General features: G+C 44.1%; 1 protein-coding gene across 2 annotated transcripts in view; it reads right to left on the bottom strand.

Annotated features, from left to right (window-relative positions):
• Positions 1–272: 272 nt before the first annotated feature.
• pitpnm3 (PITPNM family member 3) overlaps positions 273–16,659 on the bottom strand; it is a 110,125-nt gene continuing 93,738 nt past the window's right edge. For both annotated transcript variants that reach the window (XM_067450590.1, XM_067450591.1), the window contains exons 13-20: positions 9,357–9,473; positions 6,617–6,733; positions 4,815–4,963; positions 4,442–4,591; positions 3,918–4,101; positions 2,555–2,683; positions 2,062–2,444; positions 273–1,110 (exon numbers count right to left, since the gene is read on the bottom strand). In XM_067450590.1, coding sequence (XP_067306691.1) covers positions 2,130–2,444; positions 2,555–2,683; positions 3,918–4,101; positions 4,442–4,591; positions 4,815–4,963; positions 6,617–6,733; positions 9,357–9,473 — 1,161 coding nt within the window. In that variant the 3' untranslated portion in view covers positions 273–1,110; positions 2,062–2,129. The remainder of the gene's footprint in view (positions 1,111–2,061; positions 2,445–2,554; positions 2,684–3,917; positions 4,102–4,441; positions 4,592–4,814; positions 4,964–6,616; positions 6,734–9,356; positions 9,474–16,659) is intronic.

Raw genomic sequence — 16,659 nt, 5'->3', positions numbered from 1 at the left:
CATTAATATTTTTATGGAAACATTGACTTTTTTAATATCATTTAATGAATAGAAATATAACTCTTTTGCAACCATGTCAAAGTCTTTACTATATTGCTTACATCCTTGCTAAATTTCTTTTCAAAATAATAAAAACTTTTGAATGGTAGGGTATGTTATTTAATGAAATTCACCATCCAAATTTTCAGTCAAATCGAACAATTTTTCATTTATTTATCTATTCCTTAGATATACTGTCCGAAAATAATTCTTACGCTTCAAGTAAATGTATCTTGTTTTAAGGATGTTTTAATATTTGTACTGGAAAAAGAGACAAAAATACTGGTTAAGAAAATGCTTTATTACAGTGTGAGCACTGCTGCAGTCAGCTATTGCCACTTTCATTTACATCAAACACATTATGTTCGTCTCAGTGCCACTTATATTTACAACACGGGTCAGAGACAGGCACAAGAAAAACCACGGCTGGTTATAAATATGCTTCTGCAGTGTACCAGAGAGCTGTGAGTTGTGGCGTGACCCGTCAGAGAAGTGGGCGGAGTTCAGCAGCAGCGGCCCTCACTGTCAGACTCTGTTCTGTTCTGGCTGAACAGAGCCTGGCCGACAACAGTTCGGACCAGGTCGCCACACTGGCACAAAAGGTTAATGTACAGTTTTGCAAGTCCGTCTGGCCACAAACGGGCTGTAGACAGCCGCCCAGAGAGCAGACAAATGCCTGCAATATTAAAACAGAGGGATTATTGCAAGAGTCAGCGCTGCCACCTGTCCGAACAGCGGGATACTTGCCCTCCCTTTTCCTCCGTATTGTTTAGGCATGAGGAAATTTGATGTTTCCAGATATCTTCTTTCTTCCTGATGGGGGATGTGAGGAATCCTTCGTAGGATGTTAAATAAATCCAGAAGCTCCCGACGTACAACTCCAAAGCATCACGGACGGATGAAACATGGACGTAATTGAATTCCTCTGCTGAAACAGAGCATCAGGACTCAAAGTTTGTGTGCTGCTGTGTCAGATCCATGCGGATGGCACTTCACTGAAGAGTGTTTATCAGCTCAGGTTGGATTTGTCTTATTATATGGTGTGTTATTTCAGCAGAAGTAGTAAAGATGCTGTTGGTTTGAGGGAGGAGAGAGATTGTGAATTAAGGTATGTTCACACAGCAGTCACGCTCCAATGAGCGCCCGAATAAATCTATTTCATTATGAAAATCATCAGAGAAAATTACAAATGATTCCCATTGAGCCTGACGCAGGCCACAGACAGTAACAATCCAATCATTATTTGGCAAAAAGGAAGAACGCTGTAGTCGGAACATGTCTGGGCACTCTATTTGCGGATCACTGGGCCCAGCAGAGAAGCCCCCCAGTTGCACATTTGCATTCAGATTTGCATGGCGAGATATGATATGAGGCAGTGGGAGGCCCAGGCTCTATTAATAATCCTTCAGCCTTTTCTACAGTCCTGATTATGAACGAACCAGAGCGGGAGGAAAACCCTCTGATTTAATGCAGAGGTTTGGAAGGATGTCGAGGCACTAGTACTGTCCCTAATCATTTTTTCCCCTATTTGACGGGATTAAGCCTCTAAATTATTCAAGGAGAAAACTGACACTGCTAGGGCCTGAATACAAATTTTGGGTTATTAATTCAGCAAAACTAACATTGCGTTTTGGAATATTTTACAGCACAATTGTGGTGCGATGAGAATATTAGATTTGTGCTCATTTGAAATTTTCATTTAAATCAAATTTAAAATATGAGCATGCTCCATTCTCATACAAAATCTCTGTATAATGATTAGAGGCGAAAATCTTTTTCTTTTTTCAAAATACATTTTTAATCACAAAAAGGAGTAAGTTTCAACCCAATATAAGGTAAATCCTCTTGATGCATTTTAATGTAGTATAAACATTTGTTTTTATATATAAAAAAGGAAGTATTAATAATTAAATCTAAATTTCAGTTTAGATCTTATTTTATAGCTTTTTTGTATATTTTAAATCTTTTTTTTTTTGTCATTTTAAATCATTTTAAACAATCTCGCTACCGAATGTGGCTTACCTAGGCCCTGTCCACCGAGAGATCAATCCCATTAGTCCTCTTTCCATCCCTCCAATGTTTCTCTTGGGTCAGGGAGTGGTGTCACCACGGAGCATGGACCCCCGTGCCCACATGGTATGGCCTGGACCACCCCCGTGGTCCTTGTCCGTCTCGGGTTGGCTCTGTGCTCGTTCTGGCTTAGGGTTGGGTGTCATTGGCGGCTCAGGCTGCTGCACCGACATCGTGCGACGAAGGTGTGTGCGCTTACACAAGAAGTCTGGTTTGGCCGAAAGACCAAACGAGCCCTTTCGAAGCACCATTCGCACTGAAGCCGTCTTCTTGGGCCGGGCTCTGTGACTGAACTGCAGGGAGGAGAGATGTACCGCATAGCCCTCGCTCAGGAACTGTGGTGGATCACAAGATTAAATTAGAAAATATTAGAGAAAACTTGATCATTTTTACCAGTTATGGAGGAAACTGAATGAAAGACAAGGAAGAATCAAAGTCAGTTAACCTGGCACTGATTCTGGTACTTCTTGGAGGGCCGTCCCACTATATATATCTGGTTGGGGCTGAGGCCCAGCATGCTATAGACGGAAATGTCCTTCATGGAGCCGTAGGCACAGTTGATTTTAATGTGACACTGCCAACATGAGAAAAGGGCAAAGTGTGATAGACGGCCTAAGGATACACTACGTAAACACCTAAGTTCCTGTGTGACTACTCATGCATGAGATGGGAAGTGAGCGTGAGAGAACTAGGCCAAGAGATGCGGAAATAAAGGAATAAAGAAAAGTGACTTACGTATGATACTTCCTACTATGTGGTCTTGTATGATAATTCCCATCATATATTTCTAATATACACTGCCATTTCAAAGTTTGGTGCTGGTAACATTTTGTGCAAGGAGTCTCTTATGTGCAATGTGGCATTAGATTTTGGCAATACATTTTAAAATGTAATTTATTCCTGTGATGGCAAAGCTGAATATTCAAGCAGCCATTATGCCTATTTTCAGTCACATTATCCTTTAGAAATCATTCTAATAGGCTGATTTGAGGCTTGAGAAAGATTTCTTATTATCATCGATGTTATTGCTGAATAAATGTATGAATTTATTTTGAAAAAATTAACTGATCCCAAACACAATTAACTGAAAATAAGGGTGAATTTTTGTTTACAATTCTTCCATATTCTCAGGTGCTTCTGACCTGAAAATCTGGCAATTTAATAAACAATTGAGGAATAAATTATAATATTTCAAAACAAAGCATGTTTTCTAAAAAAAAAAACTAAACAACAAAACCGTGTTTACTAGTAATTAATCTAAAATTATAGGTCATCAACTTTCATTTTCTATCAATTTATACTACTAAAAGGAAATTCCTCAATGACAGCATCCTCCAGCAAGTGACATAATTTTTTTTTATTGGGAAGACAACAGCAAGTTTTGCAATGGAAATCAATGGATAAGCAATAAATATGATGAAATCCGTGATGTTTTCTTGTATGGGATGGTAATATTTTTTACTCTTATTTTTTTAATCATAAATATCTATATGATAAATATTATTATTGAACAATAATCAAAATTAACACCCTCATCTTGATCCCTCACTGAGCAATGTTTAAATTCAGCTTGTGACTTCCATCCTATTCATTTTCCACTTTGCACATAAGAAGTTATGATTCATACAATTGAAGTGCCTGAGCTTGACTAAAGCATATTTCTGAAAGTCTAGGGTACCCTTTTGTAGAAACACTTCATTAAACTACAATGCAGCCATATTCAAATTTTACAAGTTACAGAGTTCAAAAAAGTCCTGCAGAACAGGAATGACCTATATATGCATGGACACGGTACCATACCGACTCACCTCTTGCACCAGGTTCCTGAGGAAGATGGTTTTCTGGCGAAGTGGGTCGTGCACCAACCCCTCCGAAAAGAAGATCATTCCCTGGGGGAAGTTGTGCTGAGAGAGCCAGGACACAACCCTCTGCTTCTGCATGTCTGGACGGCCAGTAATGTAAATGATCAGGTAGCCCAGGTCCTGCCAGTGTCTGCACGCAAAATACCATAATTTACCCTCAGCACAATCCCATGATTTGGGGACTGATTTCTGGATAGTCATGGCGCCTGGTCCTCCAACAACAGATTGCATTTGACAAAGCAGTAAATTTGCCCAAGGACAGTCTGGGAAACAACCCAAGATTGTCCATTTGTGAATCCCAAACCCCATCTGATTTCTGGTATCAGCACTTCCCTATCTCTCTATTAAATGAAATCCAATTGTGTTTCACTGGCGGGCCGGTTCTTTTCAATATTGCTATGGCATGAAATGAAAACATCGATTCTCTCTCACACACATTTACACACAAAACCACTCAGTGAATTTGTTACCTGACCACATCCACAGCTCCAGGCCGTACTTTAGGGTCACTGCCCATAATAGAGACGCTAGCGGCAAATGAACCATCGATGCTAAAGACAACACACTCCATCCCCCGTGGCAACACCGTCAGGAAGGCCTCTGCACTCGTCTGGTCACCCCTGCGAGGAAAGAGTGACATGAGGTGTGAGGAGAACAAAGATCCGGCTCTTGATCAAACTTGAGATCAATTTAACAACGAGAAGCCCTCAGGGTGAGAGTTTTACAAGTGCCAATTGAATGCTTCTTGGAATCCTCGCAAATGATCCCCGCTGAGACAACCTTGAAATGCAGCCCTTTGGATACATTACAAGTAATCTTCAGAGAATCTTCCCATTGACTTACTTGACAACCATTTTTATGGGATAGACTCCCACGGCTAGCTTTTTGCTTTTGGGGATGGTGTAGGTCACCCTGCCACTGCTGTTTGTCACCTCAGTGTCTAAGTGCACCCATCGACCCGACTGCGGCTGGGTCATCACATACACGTCGACCTAAAAGACAAAACAACAAAAAAACAGACAGTGAGGAGGAGCGAATGAGATTGAGGGAGATTATTGAGGCACACTAGGGTTGTCACGACACCAAAATTTCAATAGTCAAAATGTTAAATGTCAACGATACCCTTTATTAGAGTTAATTGACTTAAATATTGATATACAATACTGTTCAAAACTTTGGGGTCATTAAAAGTCCTGTTCTTCACGATTCCATCTTTTAAACTTAAGTTAGTGTGAAACGTTGCTGTTGGAGCATAAATAATACCTGTAAAATGATAAAGCTCAAAGTTCAATGCCAAGCGAGATATTTTTTTTTACGACGAAAAAACTGCGAACGGCCGGTTTGGACTACACCCCTGCACTTCCTTCAGGAATGACGTCACTAGAACCGTTTGTTGACTAACCCTCCGCCCACAAGAACACGCAAAATAGGGGGCGTGGTCTTATTGCTCTCCCACGTGGAGAAGAGCGCACATTCAGCGCTTGCATCTCCCCATTATGGTAAGAGGCGGGACCTTTCCGGGAAAAGTGTGCTAAGCTTCTGTCCAATCACAACACGGGAAGCGCTGGCCCAATCAGAACTCGTTACGTATTTCTGAAGGAGGGACTTCATAGAACAAGGAAATCGTCTGGCCGTTTTTAGGACAGAGGAAACAGCGCTGTACAGATAAGTAAATTGTGTGAAAAATACTGTGTTTTTTTACACGCGAAACATGAACTCATGTTATATTGCACACTGTAAACATAATCAAAGCTTCGAAAACACGTGAAGAATGGGACATTTAAGATGAATGAATACTTTTATTCAGCAAAGATGCATTGCATGGATTAAAAGTAACAGTAAAGACATTTATATTGTAACAAAAGATTTCTATTTCAGGCAAATGCTGTTCTTTAAAAAAGTTAAATTCATTAAAGAATCCTGAGCTCAAACCTTTGAATAGTAGTGTAAATATTAAGTTGTGCAAATATTGTTTTCATATGAATAATGTATAATATGTGATCATGGATCACAAAACAGTCATAAATCACATGGCTATATTTGTGGCAGTAGCCAACAATAAATTGTATGGGTCAAAATTATCAAATTTTCTTTTATGCCAAAAATCATTAGAAATTTAATTAAAGATCATGTTCCATGAAGATATTTTCTAAATTTCCTACAGTAAATATATTTAAAATGTATTATTATTAATAATATGTGTTTCTAAGGACTTCATTTTTTATACCCTCAGATTACAAATTTTCAAATAGTTTTTTCTTGGCCAAATATTGTCCTATCCTAACAAGCCATACATCAATGGAAAGTTTATTTATTATGAAAATTGACCCCATATGACTGGTTTTGTGGACCAGGGTCATATATGTTGTATATAATGTAATATATATTACATTATAACTTCCCCAAGATTGCCAATATATTGATTATTGAGTTCAATATGTAAATAATGAATAATTTCCTTATTGATACATCACTAATTCTAACTGTTTACTAATGCAGTAACATATTACCACAAGGTGCAAGAATTGGGAGTGGGTACTGATACTGTAAAAGATACTAGTAAGGGAACATAATTTTATACAGATTTGTTTGTTATTGCATACACATAGCTTGTTTAAATGCATAGTGAACCCCTGTTCTCTTACCTTTTCTCCAGTCAGGGTTACCATATCCAGAGGACCGTACATGAAACGACCAACAAGGGTCTGATACCCATCCTCGGTCGCAATGACATCATTGACTCTGTGGTTGCCAGTGACATTCTGCCGACGGAAAATGGAGATGTTAGGTTGTCTCTGCTTTTCAACTTGTTTATCTTTTGCCACAAGAGATCCTTTGCCACAATATGAGCAAATGACACTGATAATACACCATTACTGACAGATGGGGGGAAAAGAGAAAGGGGCAGTATCATAAGTATGCAGTACAAAGTCCTTCCAAAAGAGGGTGTCACACTCTAATCCTTCCCTCCTTCAATACATTTCATTTTAATGATATCGCTGTTTTGCACAGAGCCCAGTGAAGACAAAATCCTACAGCCCCTGCTGAGGCAGCTGTGTTTAAATGTGAAATTAAAGCAAGCAAAACACAGAGCTATGCAAATCCTGAAAATAACTGTCCGCAGTCACCTTCATGCCAGCAGAGGAAGCAGACAAACATAGAGAGGAAGATAAACACAAGAAGCTTTTATTCTGCCGCTTTATAGATCAAAGACAAGACTTTGAGACAGCGTCTGAATTCACAAAAGCTTCCACCATAAGCCCGACTCAAATGTCCCTAGCTATTATAGTTCAACTAATACTCCATGCATGACAAATCTTCATAGTAATACTTGAATTAGCAATCCCCACTCAAAAAAATCTCAGTTTAAGTTAAGTACTGTGACTTTGTTAATATTATGCTATCATGTTAGCATGGCATGAGCCCACACAGAGCTGTACAACCCCGTAAATCATTAGCCCACACAAGCTAATGAGACTGATTGTGCAGATTTGTCATTTAATGAAGCGGTTAAACATTACCCAGCTTGCAGCCATTTGCATATTGATTAAGTCAGTCAATAAATCATCTTGGCATGGGCCTATACATGATTGCCATATGATGGGCTATCTAAATAGACACGTACTGGTGCGATTTCCACACACAGCCAATAAGCAGCCGGTGATACACCTGAGTGGACCTTCAGACACAAGGCTGATCCAAAATAGGAGAATGCTGCTAAGTAAGAAAAACATGGATTCAGGTTGGCGCCGACTTTATGCCTTGCAAGCCGTTTACTGAGCCAAAATGATGCTGCATATATACACACATGCACAAGTGGATAAAGACATTCAGGGTCTCACAACAGAATCAGGAGAGTCTTTCGAAAACAACACGACTGCATAGAAAAGCCTTTGAAAGGCTAGCAAGAGCTCAGATCAAACTCTATTGAGGCCATCAGCGCATTGAGAAGGGCTCAGCGGGCGGAAGAAATAACCACGATTTCAGATCAAGGTCTTGAGTGATCAAAACACCATTCCCTGTGAAAAGAAAAGGTAGCGGTGATAACACACAGGAGTGTTTCTGTGAGCTATACTTAACCTCAGTGAAGGACTGGGAAGAATTGGTCTTTATTATGGCGGGTTCTTTTGAACGCGAGCCTAACACATACCCAAGTAAACCTTCTCAGGCTGTAGTTTTCAACAGCACTGTTAGGTAATTGTGTTGATGTACCTCCGAGCAGTATCAAGGTCGGCCGTGATGCTTATTTTCGTAAGGCGCAGATTTCTGCCCACACACACTGAGCTATTGTGCTGCATTTGAGAAACTCAAAGCATTGGCAGGGAATGGATATTTTTAGTTCTTCTACAATGTCAGGACTCTGCAACAGTCCACATTTTTACTTGAGTGATGTGTGTGTGTGTGTGTGTGTGTGTGTGTGTGTGTGTGTGTGTGTGTGTGTGTGTGTGTGTGTGTGTGTGTGTGTGTGTGTGTGTGTGTGTGTGTGTGTGTGTGTGTGTGTGTGTGTGTGTGTGTGTGTGTGTGTTTATACATCTGTCTGCAGACCAGAGGTTGAAATTAGTCAGGGCTCTGAGGGGGAAATGTCCTTAAAAGGGAGAAAGTGTATAAAAGTCCTGAATATTTAAGGCAATTACACCAAATCTACAGTGATACTGACAGTTTACTTTACAATCGGACATTGAGACCAGCCAATTATTTTCAATTAGGCACTGAAATTAAAATAGTGGCACATATTGATAAGCTGATTAATTATTATGTATGTTTCATGGCCGATAATATTCTAATAATAAAGTATTAAATATTAAACATATTATTCCAGAATATTTTATTTAAATTAATAAAAAATATAAAACAGACAGTTAAGAGAAATAATTTGAATGGAAATGTACTCTTTCTGTTTTCTAAATGTATCCTATTGATCTTATTGTGAACAATTCATCTTTATGTATAATGAGTGGATTATTCGGTGAAAATAATATATATACTATATAGACACTTTTTTGACTTTAAGGACAATAAAAAATAAAAACAATCAGCCGATAAGCCAAATAGTACCAATATGTCATGCAGTGCGATTTTTATTGCTAGAAAAACAATATTCCCACATATTAGCTGCTGAAAATCAATTCCAAGGGTCACATATTACCTCTTAATAAAAATCTGCTGCAGATGGATATTTCTATCACACTGACATCTAACTGATTACTCTGACTATGACTAACCTTACTCTGCAGATTTCATGCACAGAGGTCTACAATTAATTACAATGGACACTTATAAAGAGTAAGCTGAACGTCCATCACGTCAACTGCAGGCCTGGGTGAAAGCGCAAAGCTTAATGGTGTTTGGAGGTCTTCCAATGCATGTGAGAGCGTTTTTTTTTACCCTGAGCTTGACGTGTGTGCGTCTGCGTAGCCACTTTTCTCTTGGACTTGAAGGGGAGAAGGGGGCGGAGTCGGCGTTGTCTTTCTCTTGAGCTTTCACATAGTCGCAGTGCATCACCTGTCAATCAATCACAAAGATATTAGCAGCCATTCATTAATGTCATCAAGAGGCTGTTCAACCTCTAAAGGAGAATAAAGGTGAACTGTGTCATTTCAGCGGCACTAGAAACAGCATTGTTTTCCAATTGTTAACAAGTCAAACAACGTTTGTTGTTAACATCCTGTTTGCCCTTGGTTGGGCCAACATATAATCCTGCCCTAAATGTATGCCACTGGTTAAACCAGATCTAGAGATAATAGACAGCAAATTGCTTATGATAGCATCTACATATTATGGATATAAAGTATTCAAAAAGGACATGCTCATTTTTATTTTTAAAGCACTTTATACAATACAGATCACTCATAAACTTAAATTATGAGACATTCAAATTCTGCAGTAAAGTAGCTCTAAAAGGACAATAGTGTCATTCAACTCAAGCCAGTTCTGTGTTGGTTCAAAATGTAAACGTGAAACACACTGCACACATACACACTGCAATCCACGGACACACACACACACACACACACACCTGGAGCAGTGGGCAGCCATGGATTCAGCCATGGATGTCCTTTTTTCTTAAGGGATGAATAGTCAAGCTGTAATCGTTTTGCATCCAAGCACTGATAATAAGAAATGCTATTTTCCTCAAGGATAAACAGCAAAACATTTTTTAAATGCTGCAATTGTACAGGTCTGATTGAATCCGAATGCGGGTATAAAAACTTTTTTCATGTTTTTCTGTTTCCTGCAGCAATATAACTTGCTACTATGAGAAATATGCCAACAATCAAAAGCTTTTTTTATGACCTCTGGTATTTCAGAAATAAATCACTCAGTGGATTCAGGTGTAGATGAAACGTCTTTGTTGCTGACATTTGAGCCATATCAAGGGGATCATGTTTACTAGTGATTCGCATTACTCTTAAGGCTTGAAGATTTGCTGAATGTAAGACGATAGCTGCACTTGAGGACAGAAATCTCTGCAAAATTATGTAAATCTTTGACTTTGTGTTGAAGTTGTTTATATTGTATGCAGACTGTCAGTGAATGCTCTAACTGAATACAAGTAACCCATCATAAGACAAAATCCAAGTGACCAATTTTCTGTTCAAACTATACACTTTAATATACAGATGTGGTTGGAAAAATTTGATTTTAGTGATGCTACAGAAATAGAAATCACATAATGTCATTTTAAGTTTTTCTTGTTTATTGTTAACTAAATATAAATCTTTTTTTTTCTCTGACTGAAATTAAGCTGAAATAAAAATAAAAAGTTAATATTAGATTAAAAAAATTTAACTTGGAATTGTTGCCTTGCCAATTAACAGAAAATACATTTTAGTACTAAAACTGAATTAAATAGAAATAGAAATATACAAACCAGATTCCAAAAAAGTTAGGACATTGTACAAATTGTGAATAAAAACAGAATGCTTAGACTAAATGAGACAAGTTGCTCAAGTTAAGGAATAGGAATGTTGTCCCGTTCTTGTCTAATAAAGGCTTTTTAGTTGCTCAACTGTATAAGTTCTTCTTTGTCGCTACCTCTTTATGATGCGCCAAATGTTTTCTATGGGTGAAAGATCTGGACTGCAGGCTGGCCATTTTAGTACCCGGATCCTTCTTCTATGCAGTCATAATGTTGTAATTGATGCAGTATGTGGTCTGACTCTGGCATTGTCATGTTGGCAACTGAGCACTGATAACAACTTGGGTTGTCCTTGTCCTCTTTAGTCTGGACGACATGGAGTCCAATTTTTCCAAAAAGAACTTCAAATTTTTATTCGTCTGACCAAAGAACAGTTTTGCACTTTGCCACAGTCCTTTTTAAATGAGCCTTGGCCCAGAGAAAATGTGTTCTGGATCATGTTTAGATATGGCTTCTTTTGTGACCTATAGAGTTTAAGCCGGCAAAGGCGAATGGCATGGTGGTGTTTATCGACAATGTTTTCTGGAAGTATTCCTGAGCCCATGTTGTGATTTCCATTACAGTAGCATTGCTGTATGTGATGCAGTGGGCACTAAGGCCCCGAAGATCATGGGCATACAGTATGGTTCCCTTTCAGTCGGTCATGTTCGACGTACGTCGGACTTAGACCGACGAATTGGGATCACTTCTGGGAGCCCCTATCAGCTTCGAGATATAGAAAACGGGCGTGCGTGCTTTGCATATCGCATCCCGCCCCGCTGCGCGGGTATAAAGCGGAAGCGATCATCACGCACCGTTGTCATTCACTTCGGACTTTGGAGCCGAACGGCGTTGATGAAGCATCTGACTGCCTGCTATCTAGCAAGAGAGAGAGAGAAAGCATGTGCCGGGGGAAATCGCTCGTGTTGGCCAGACGGCACAAGACAGCGCGACTGCGATCTCACTGCTGCTGAGAGAGCTGCTGTTTTCACAGCAAACTGAGCAATTGCACTCCACACACACACACACACACCACACACAGTTGGTTCGGTGGGCTTGTTCCTTTTTCTGGTGAGAGCAGAAAACAGGCTGCACACAAAACTTTGGTTGTTCCCCGTCGCCCGCTGACGGTCACAAGCGCTGTATCATGTGACTGGGCTTAGAGCACGCTGAGGCGGCGTTTGTGGATAGTTTGTGTTCTCACTGCGGGAACATGACTATCTCGGCGCTTAGGTTGAGACTCGCCTACCTCCGGGAAGGTGGAGTCCCCCTACCCATAGCTCAATTTAGGTCTATTCCTGCCCAGCAGAATAGACCTACTTTGACGGATGGCCGGGGTGACCTGAGGATCACGGTTAGGGCAAACCCGTCGAGTGAGCCTCCGCGGGACCCTAATCCCTCACAAGCGCCGCAACTGGTGGTGCTTCCGGAGGACCCCGTCAGCCCCCCAGATGCACGGCCGACAGTGTCTTTTGGGGCACCCGCGGACAAGCAGATGTCGATCGCTGCATCGAAGGGGGGGTTTCAGTCCTCTGGGGGAGTGGCAACGGTCGAGTTGGACCCGGAGTTGATGGCTGTGCTTTCCCGGGCCGCCGAAAAAGTCGGGCTTGAGTGGAACCCTCCACCACGTCCCGAACCTTCTAGGTTGGACAATTGGTTTCTCGGGGTGGGCCGCGCTGGTTCTCAGCATCCCACCCCGGTGCCTTTCTTCCCGGAGGTGCATGAGGGGCTGACTAGGTCGTGGAAAGCACCGTTTAGCGCCCGTGGGTGACCTAGTGGCTCCTCCCTCCTCACTACCCTTGACGGCGGGCAGGCCAGGGGGTATGAGGGTCTCCCGCCGGTGGAGCGGGCCGTCGCGATGCAACTATGTTCGACTTCCGCCTCTAAATGGCGCGGGGACCCGAAGCTCCTGTCCTGTAGAGGTCTCTAGAGTCTCTTCCGGTCTGACCGCGAAGGCCTACAGGTCCTGTGGCCAGGCCGCGTCCACCCTGCATGCCATGGCGTTGCTTCAGGTGCATCAAGCACAGGCACTCATGGACATGCACGAGGGTAGTCCTGGCCCAGAGCTCCTCCGGGAGGGACAGACGGCAACGGACCTCGCCCTATGGGCGACGAAAACTGGGGGCCGTACTATTGGCAAGGCGATGTCCACTTTGGTGTTCCAGGAGCGGCATCTCTGGCTCAACCTGGCCGATATGAGGGAGACCGATAAGACCCGGTTCCTGGACTCCCCTATTTTGTCGGCAGTGTTGTTCAGCAACGCGGTCGAGAGCTTTGCCCAGCAGTTCTCGGCCGCCCAGAAGCAGATGGAGGCCATCCGGCACATCCTGCCCCGGCGGTCTGCTGCTGCCTCCACCCCGCCGCCGACGGCAGCACCTCCGCCTGCTCGTCGCCGAGGGCGTCCGCCTGCTGCCGCCCCCGCTCCCGTACGAGGTCCCACCCTTCGGGCTTATGGTGCTCAAGCACCTCAGCCAGTTGGGGCTTCGGGTCAACTGGGAGAAGAGCGAGCTCTGCCCGACGCAGAGGTCCCCTTTTCTCGGTTTGGAGCTGGATTCGGTCACCCTGACAGCGCACCTCAACGAGGAGCGCTTCCAGTCGGTGTTGAACTGCTTGAATTCATTCAAACGCAGGACGGCGGTCCTACTGAAACAATTTCAGAGGTTCCTGGGGTATATGGCTTCCATGGCGGCGGTCACACTGCTCGGGATGCTCCATATGAGACCGCTTCAATGCTGGCTACACGACCGAGTTCCGAGGTGGGCGTGGCACAGCGGGTCCCTCCGTGTCTTAGTTACACCGAGGTGCCGCCAAACCTTCAGCCCGTGGTCGGACCCTGTGTTTCTACAGGCGGGGGTGCCCCTAGAACAGGTATCCAGGCATCCGATTGTCTCCACAGATGCCTCATGGGGTATGGGATGCCACGTACAACGGGCTTGGGGTTTCAGGTCTGCGGACGGGGCCTAAACTGCAACGGCACATCAATTGCCTAGAGTTGTTAGCAGTTCGTCCTTCCCTGAGCCGCGTCAAGACTGGTCCGTACAGACAGTACTGCAGTTGTAGCGTACATCCACAAACAGGGTGGTCTACGCTCCCGTCGCATGTCACAATTCGCCCGCCACCTCCTGTTATGGAGTCTGAAGTATCTGAGGTCACTTCGTGCCACTCACCTTTCGGGCCGGCTCAATCATGTGGCAGACGAGCCCCCACGGCAGCCAGTGCTTCCGGGAGAGTGGAGACTCCATCCCCAGGTGGTCCAGCTGATTTGGGATCGCTTCGGGGCCGCACAGGTAGACCTGGTTGCCGCCGTGGACACGGCCCATTGCCAGTGGTTTTATTCCCTGAACGAGGGGACCCTCGGCACGGATGCGCTGGCACACAAACATGCGTTTTTCCCCAGTGAGCCTTCTTGCACAGACACTGTGCAAGGTCAGGGAGGATGAGGAGCAGGTCCTGTTGGGGCCCAACAGGACATGGTTCCCGGAACTAGTGCTCCTTGTGACAGCACCTCCTTGGCCCATTCCTCTGAGGAAGGACCCTCTGACTCAGAGACGGGGCACCCTCTGGCACCCGCGTCCAGACCTCTGGAAACTCCATGTCTGGTCCCTCTACGAGGCACCTCTATGCGTTGAAGTGGAACCTGTTCGTCGACTGGTGCTCTTCTCACCGAGAAGACCACCGAAGGTGTTCGGTCAGGGCCGTGCTTTCCTTCCTAGATGGGTTGGAGAGAAGGCTGTCTCCCTCCACCCTCAAGGTGTATGTGGCCGCAATTGCCGCCCATTACAAACTACTAGAAGGTAAGTCTTTGGGGAGGCAAGACCTGATGGTCAGGTTCCTGAGGGGCGCAAGGAAATTAAATCTCCTGAGGGGCGCGAGGAGATTTGGGCCGGACTACTCTCACGTAATCCTGAGACCCCGGCCTGGATATGTGCCTAAGGTTCCCACCACTCCCTTCCGGGACCAGGTGGTGAACCTGCAAGCGCTGCCTTCGGAGGAGGCAGACCCAGCCCTGGCTTTTCTCTGTCCTGTCCGAGCACTCAGATGTATGTGGACAGAACGCAAAGGTTTAGGACCTCAGAGCAGCTTTTCGTCTGTTACCGAGGACAGCAGAAGGGAAAGGCTGTCTCCAAGAAGAGGATGGCCCACTGGATAGTGGATGCCATTGTCTTGGTTTATAAGTCCCAAGAAGTGCCCTGCCCGCTCGGGATTAGAGCCCACTCCACCTGGGTGTAGCTTCTTCCTGGGCGCTGGCTCGTGGCGCCTCGCTGACAGATATTTGTAGAACTGCGGGATGGGCGACACCCAACACGTTCGCTAGATTTTATAGCCTACGTCTAGAACCGGTATCTTCCCGTGTACTCACTTCTCATAGTCGGTAGCACCGAAGTGCGTGTTCTAGTGCCGGCTTGCTGCGCCACTCCCTTCCTCATGGAACGGATAGTTGCGCTTATATGCTCCAGTCGAGTTCCCCAGAATGGCGAACCCTGTCGAGTCCTCCGCAACCCGCGGCAGTCAGACGTGGCGGAGCGTCTGACGCCAGGTCTAACACTCGTATGCAGTGTGGAACTTGTGTTAGGCTGGATTCCATATGTAGTGACCCCCACGGCGGTCCCATATGTGCATTCTCCACGGTACGGCTCCCTACGGCGAGCCCGTGTCTTTCCCTTGGCAGAGCCCGCTCTGCCGTCTCAGTGCGGTGACTGTCCCCCGCCCATCTGGGCCGGGGCCACCCCTGGGACTCCCGTATGTAGCACTGCCCACGGCCAGTCCATACGTGTAATTTCCACACGTTATCTCCTTCGGGGGAGTGTGGCTTCCGCAGCGGCCTCCAGGGGCACGCTTTCCCAGCGTTATCCAATAGTCCACTGTTTGGGTCTTGTGGGATAGCAGTAGGGCTCTCCCTACTGAGACGGGGTCCAAGGGACTCCGGCAGGGCGCTGGAAGTGGTAGTAACTGTGGTGTTTTTCATAGGGATCCCAATTCGTTGGTCTAAGTCCGACGTACGTTGAACGTGACCGACTGAAAGGGAACGTCTCGGTTACGTATGGTAACCCTCGTTCCCTGAAGGGAACGGAGATGTACGTCCCATCGCCACAGTTGCTGTACCATCACTGCAGTTCGAGCCTCGGTTCGGCTCCTCAGTGAAAAACAACGTTGTGTGGTGATCATTTCTGCCTAATACCCGCGCAGCAGGGCGGGGTGCGATATGCAAAGCACGCACGCCAATGTTCATTGGCCCATTTTCTATATCTCGAAGCTGATAGGGGCTCCCAGAAGTTATCCCAATTCGTTGATCTAAGTCTGACGTACGTCTCCATTCCGTCCTTCAGGGAACGAGGGTTACCATACGTAACAGAGACGTTTTCTGGCCTCTTATTGCTACCTGTCCCAACTTTTTTGGAATGTGTAGCTTTCATGAAATCCAAAATGAGCCAATATTTGGCATGACATTTTGAAATGTCTCACATTCAACATTTAATGTGTTATCTATATTCTATTGTGAATAAAATATAAGTTTAGAGATTTGTAAATTATTGCATTCCTTTTTGTATATATATATATATATATATATATATATATATATATATATATATATATATATATATATATATATCTCCTAGTTTCCCAAATTTCTGATTGACTCTACCCATTTCAATGAGACTCCATCCATTCACTTGACATTACAAAATGTATAAGTGGTGTGTAATGACTTGATCCTGACATAATTTTGTCTACAATGATAGCTTTCCATTTAGCAGGCCCTGAGGAACGCATAATACGCTAAGGAGAGTT

This window comes from Pseudorasbora parva, chromosome 8, assembly GCF_024679245.1.
Source record: "Pseudorasbora parva isolate DD20220531a chromosome 8, ASM2467924v1, whole genome shotgun sequence".
Taxonomy (NCBI): Eukaryota; Metazoa; Chordata; class Actinopteri; order Cypriniformes; family Gobionidae; genus Pseudorasbora; species Pseudorasbora parva.
Note: the sequence above shows the minus strand (reverse complement) of the source record. Positions and strands in the feature narration are given on the sequence as shown.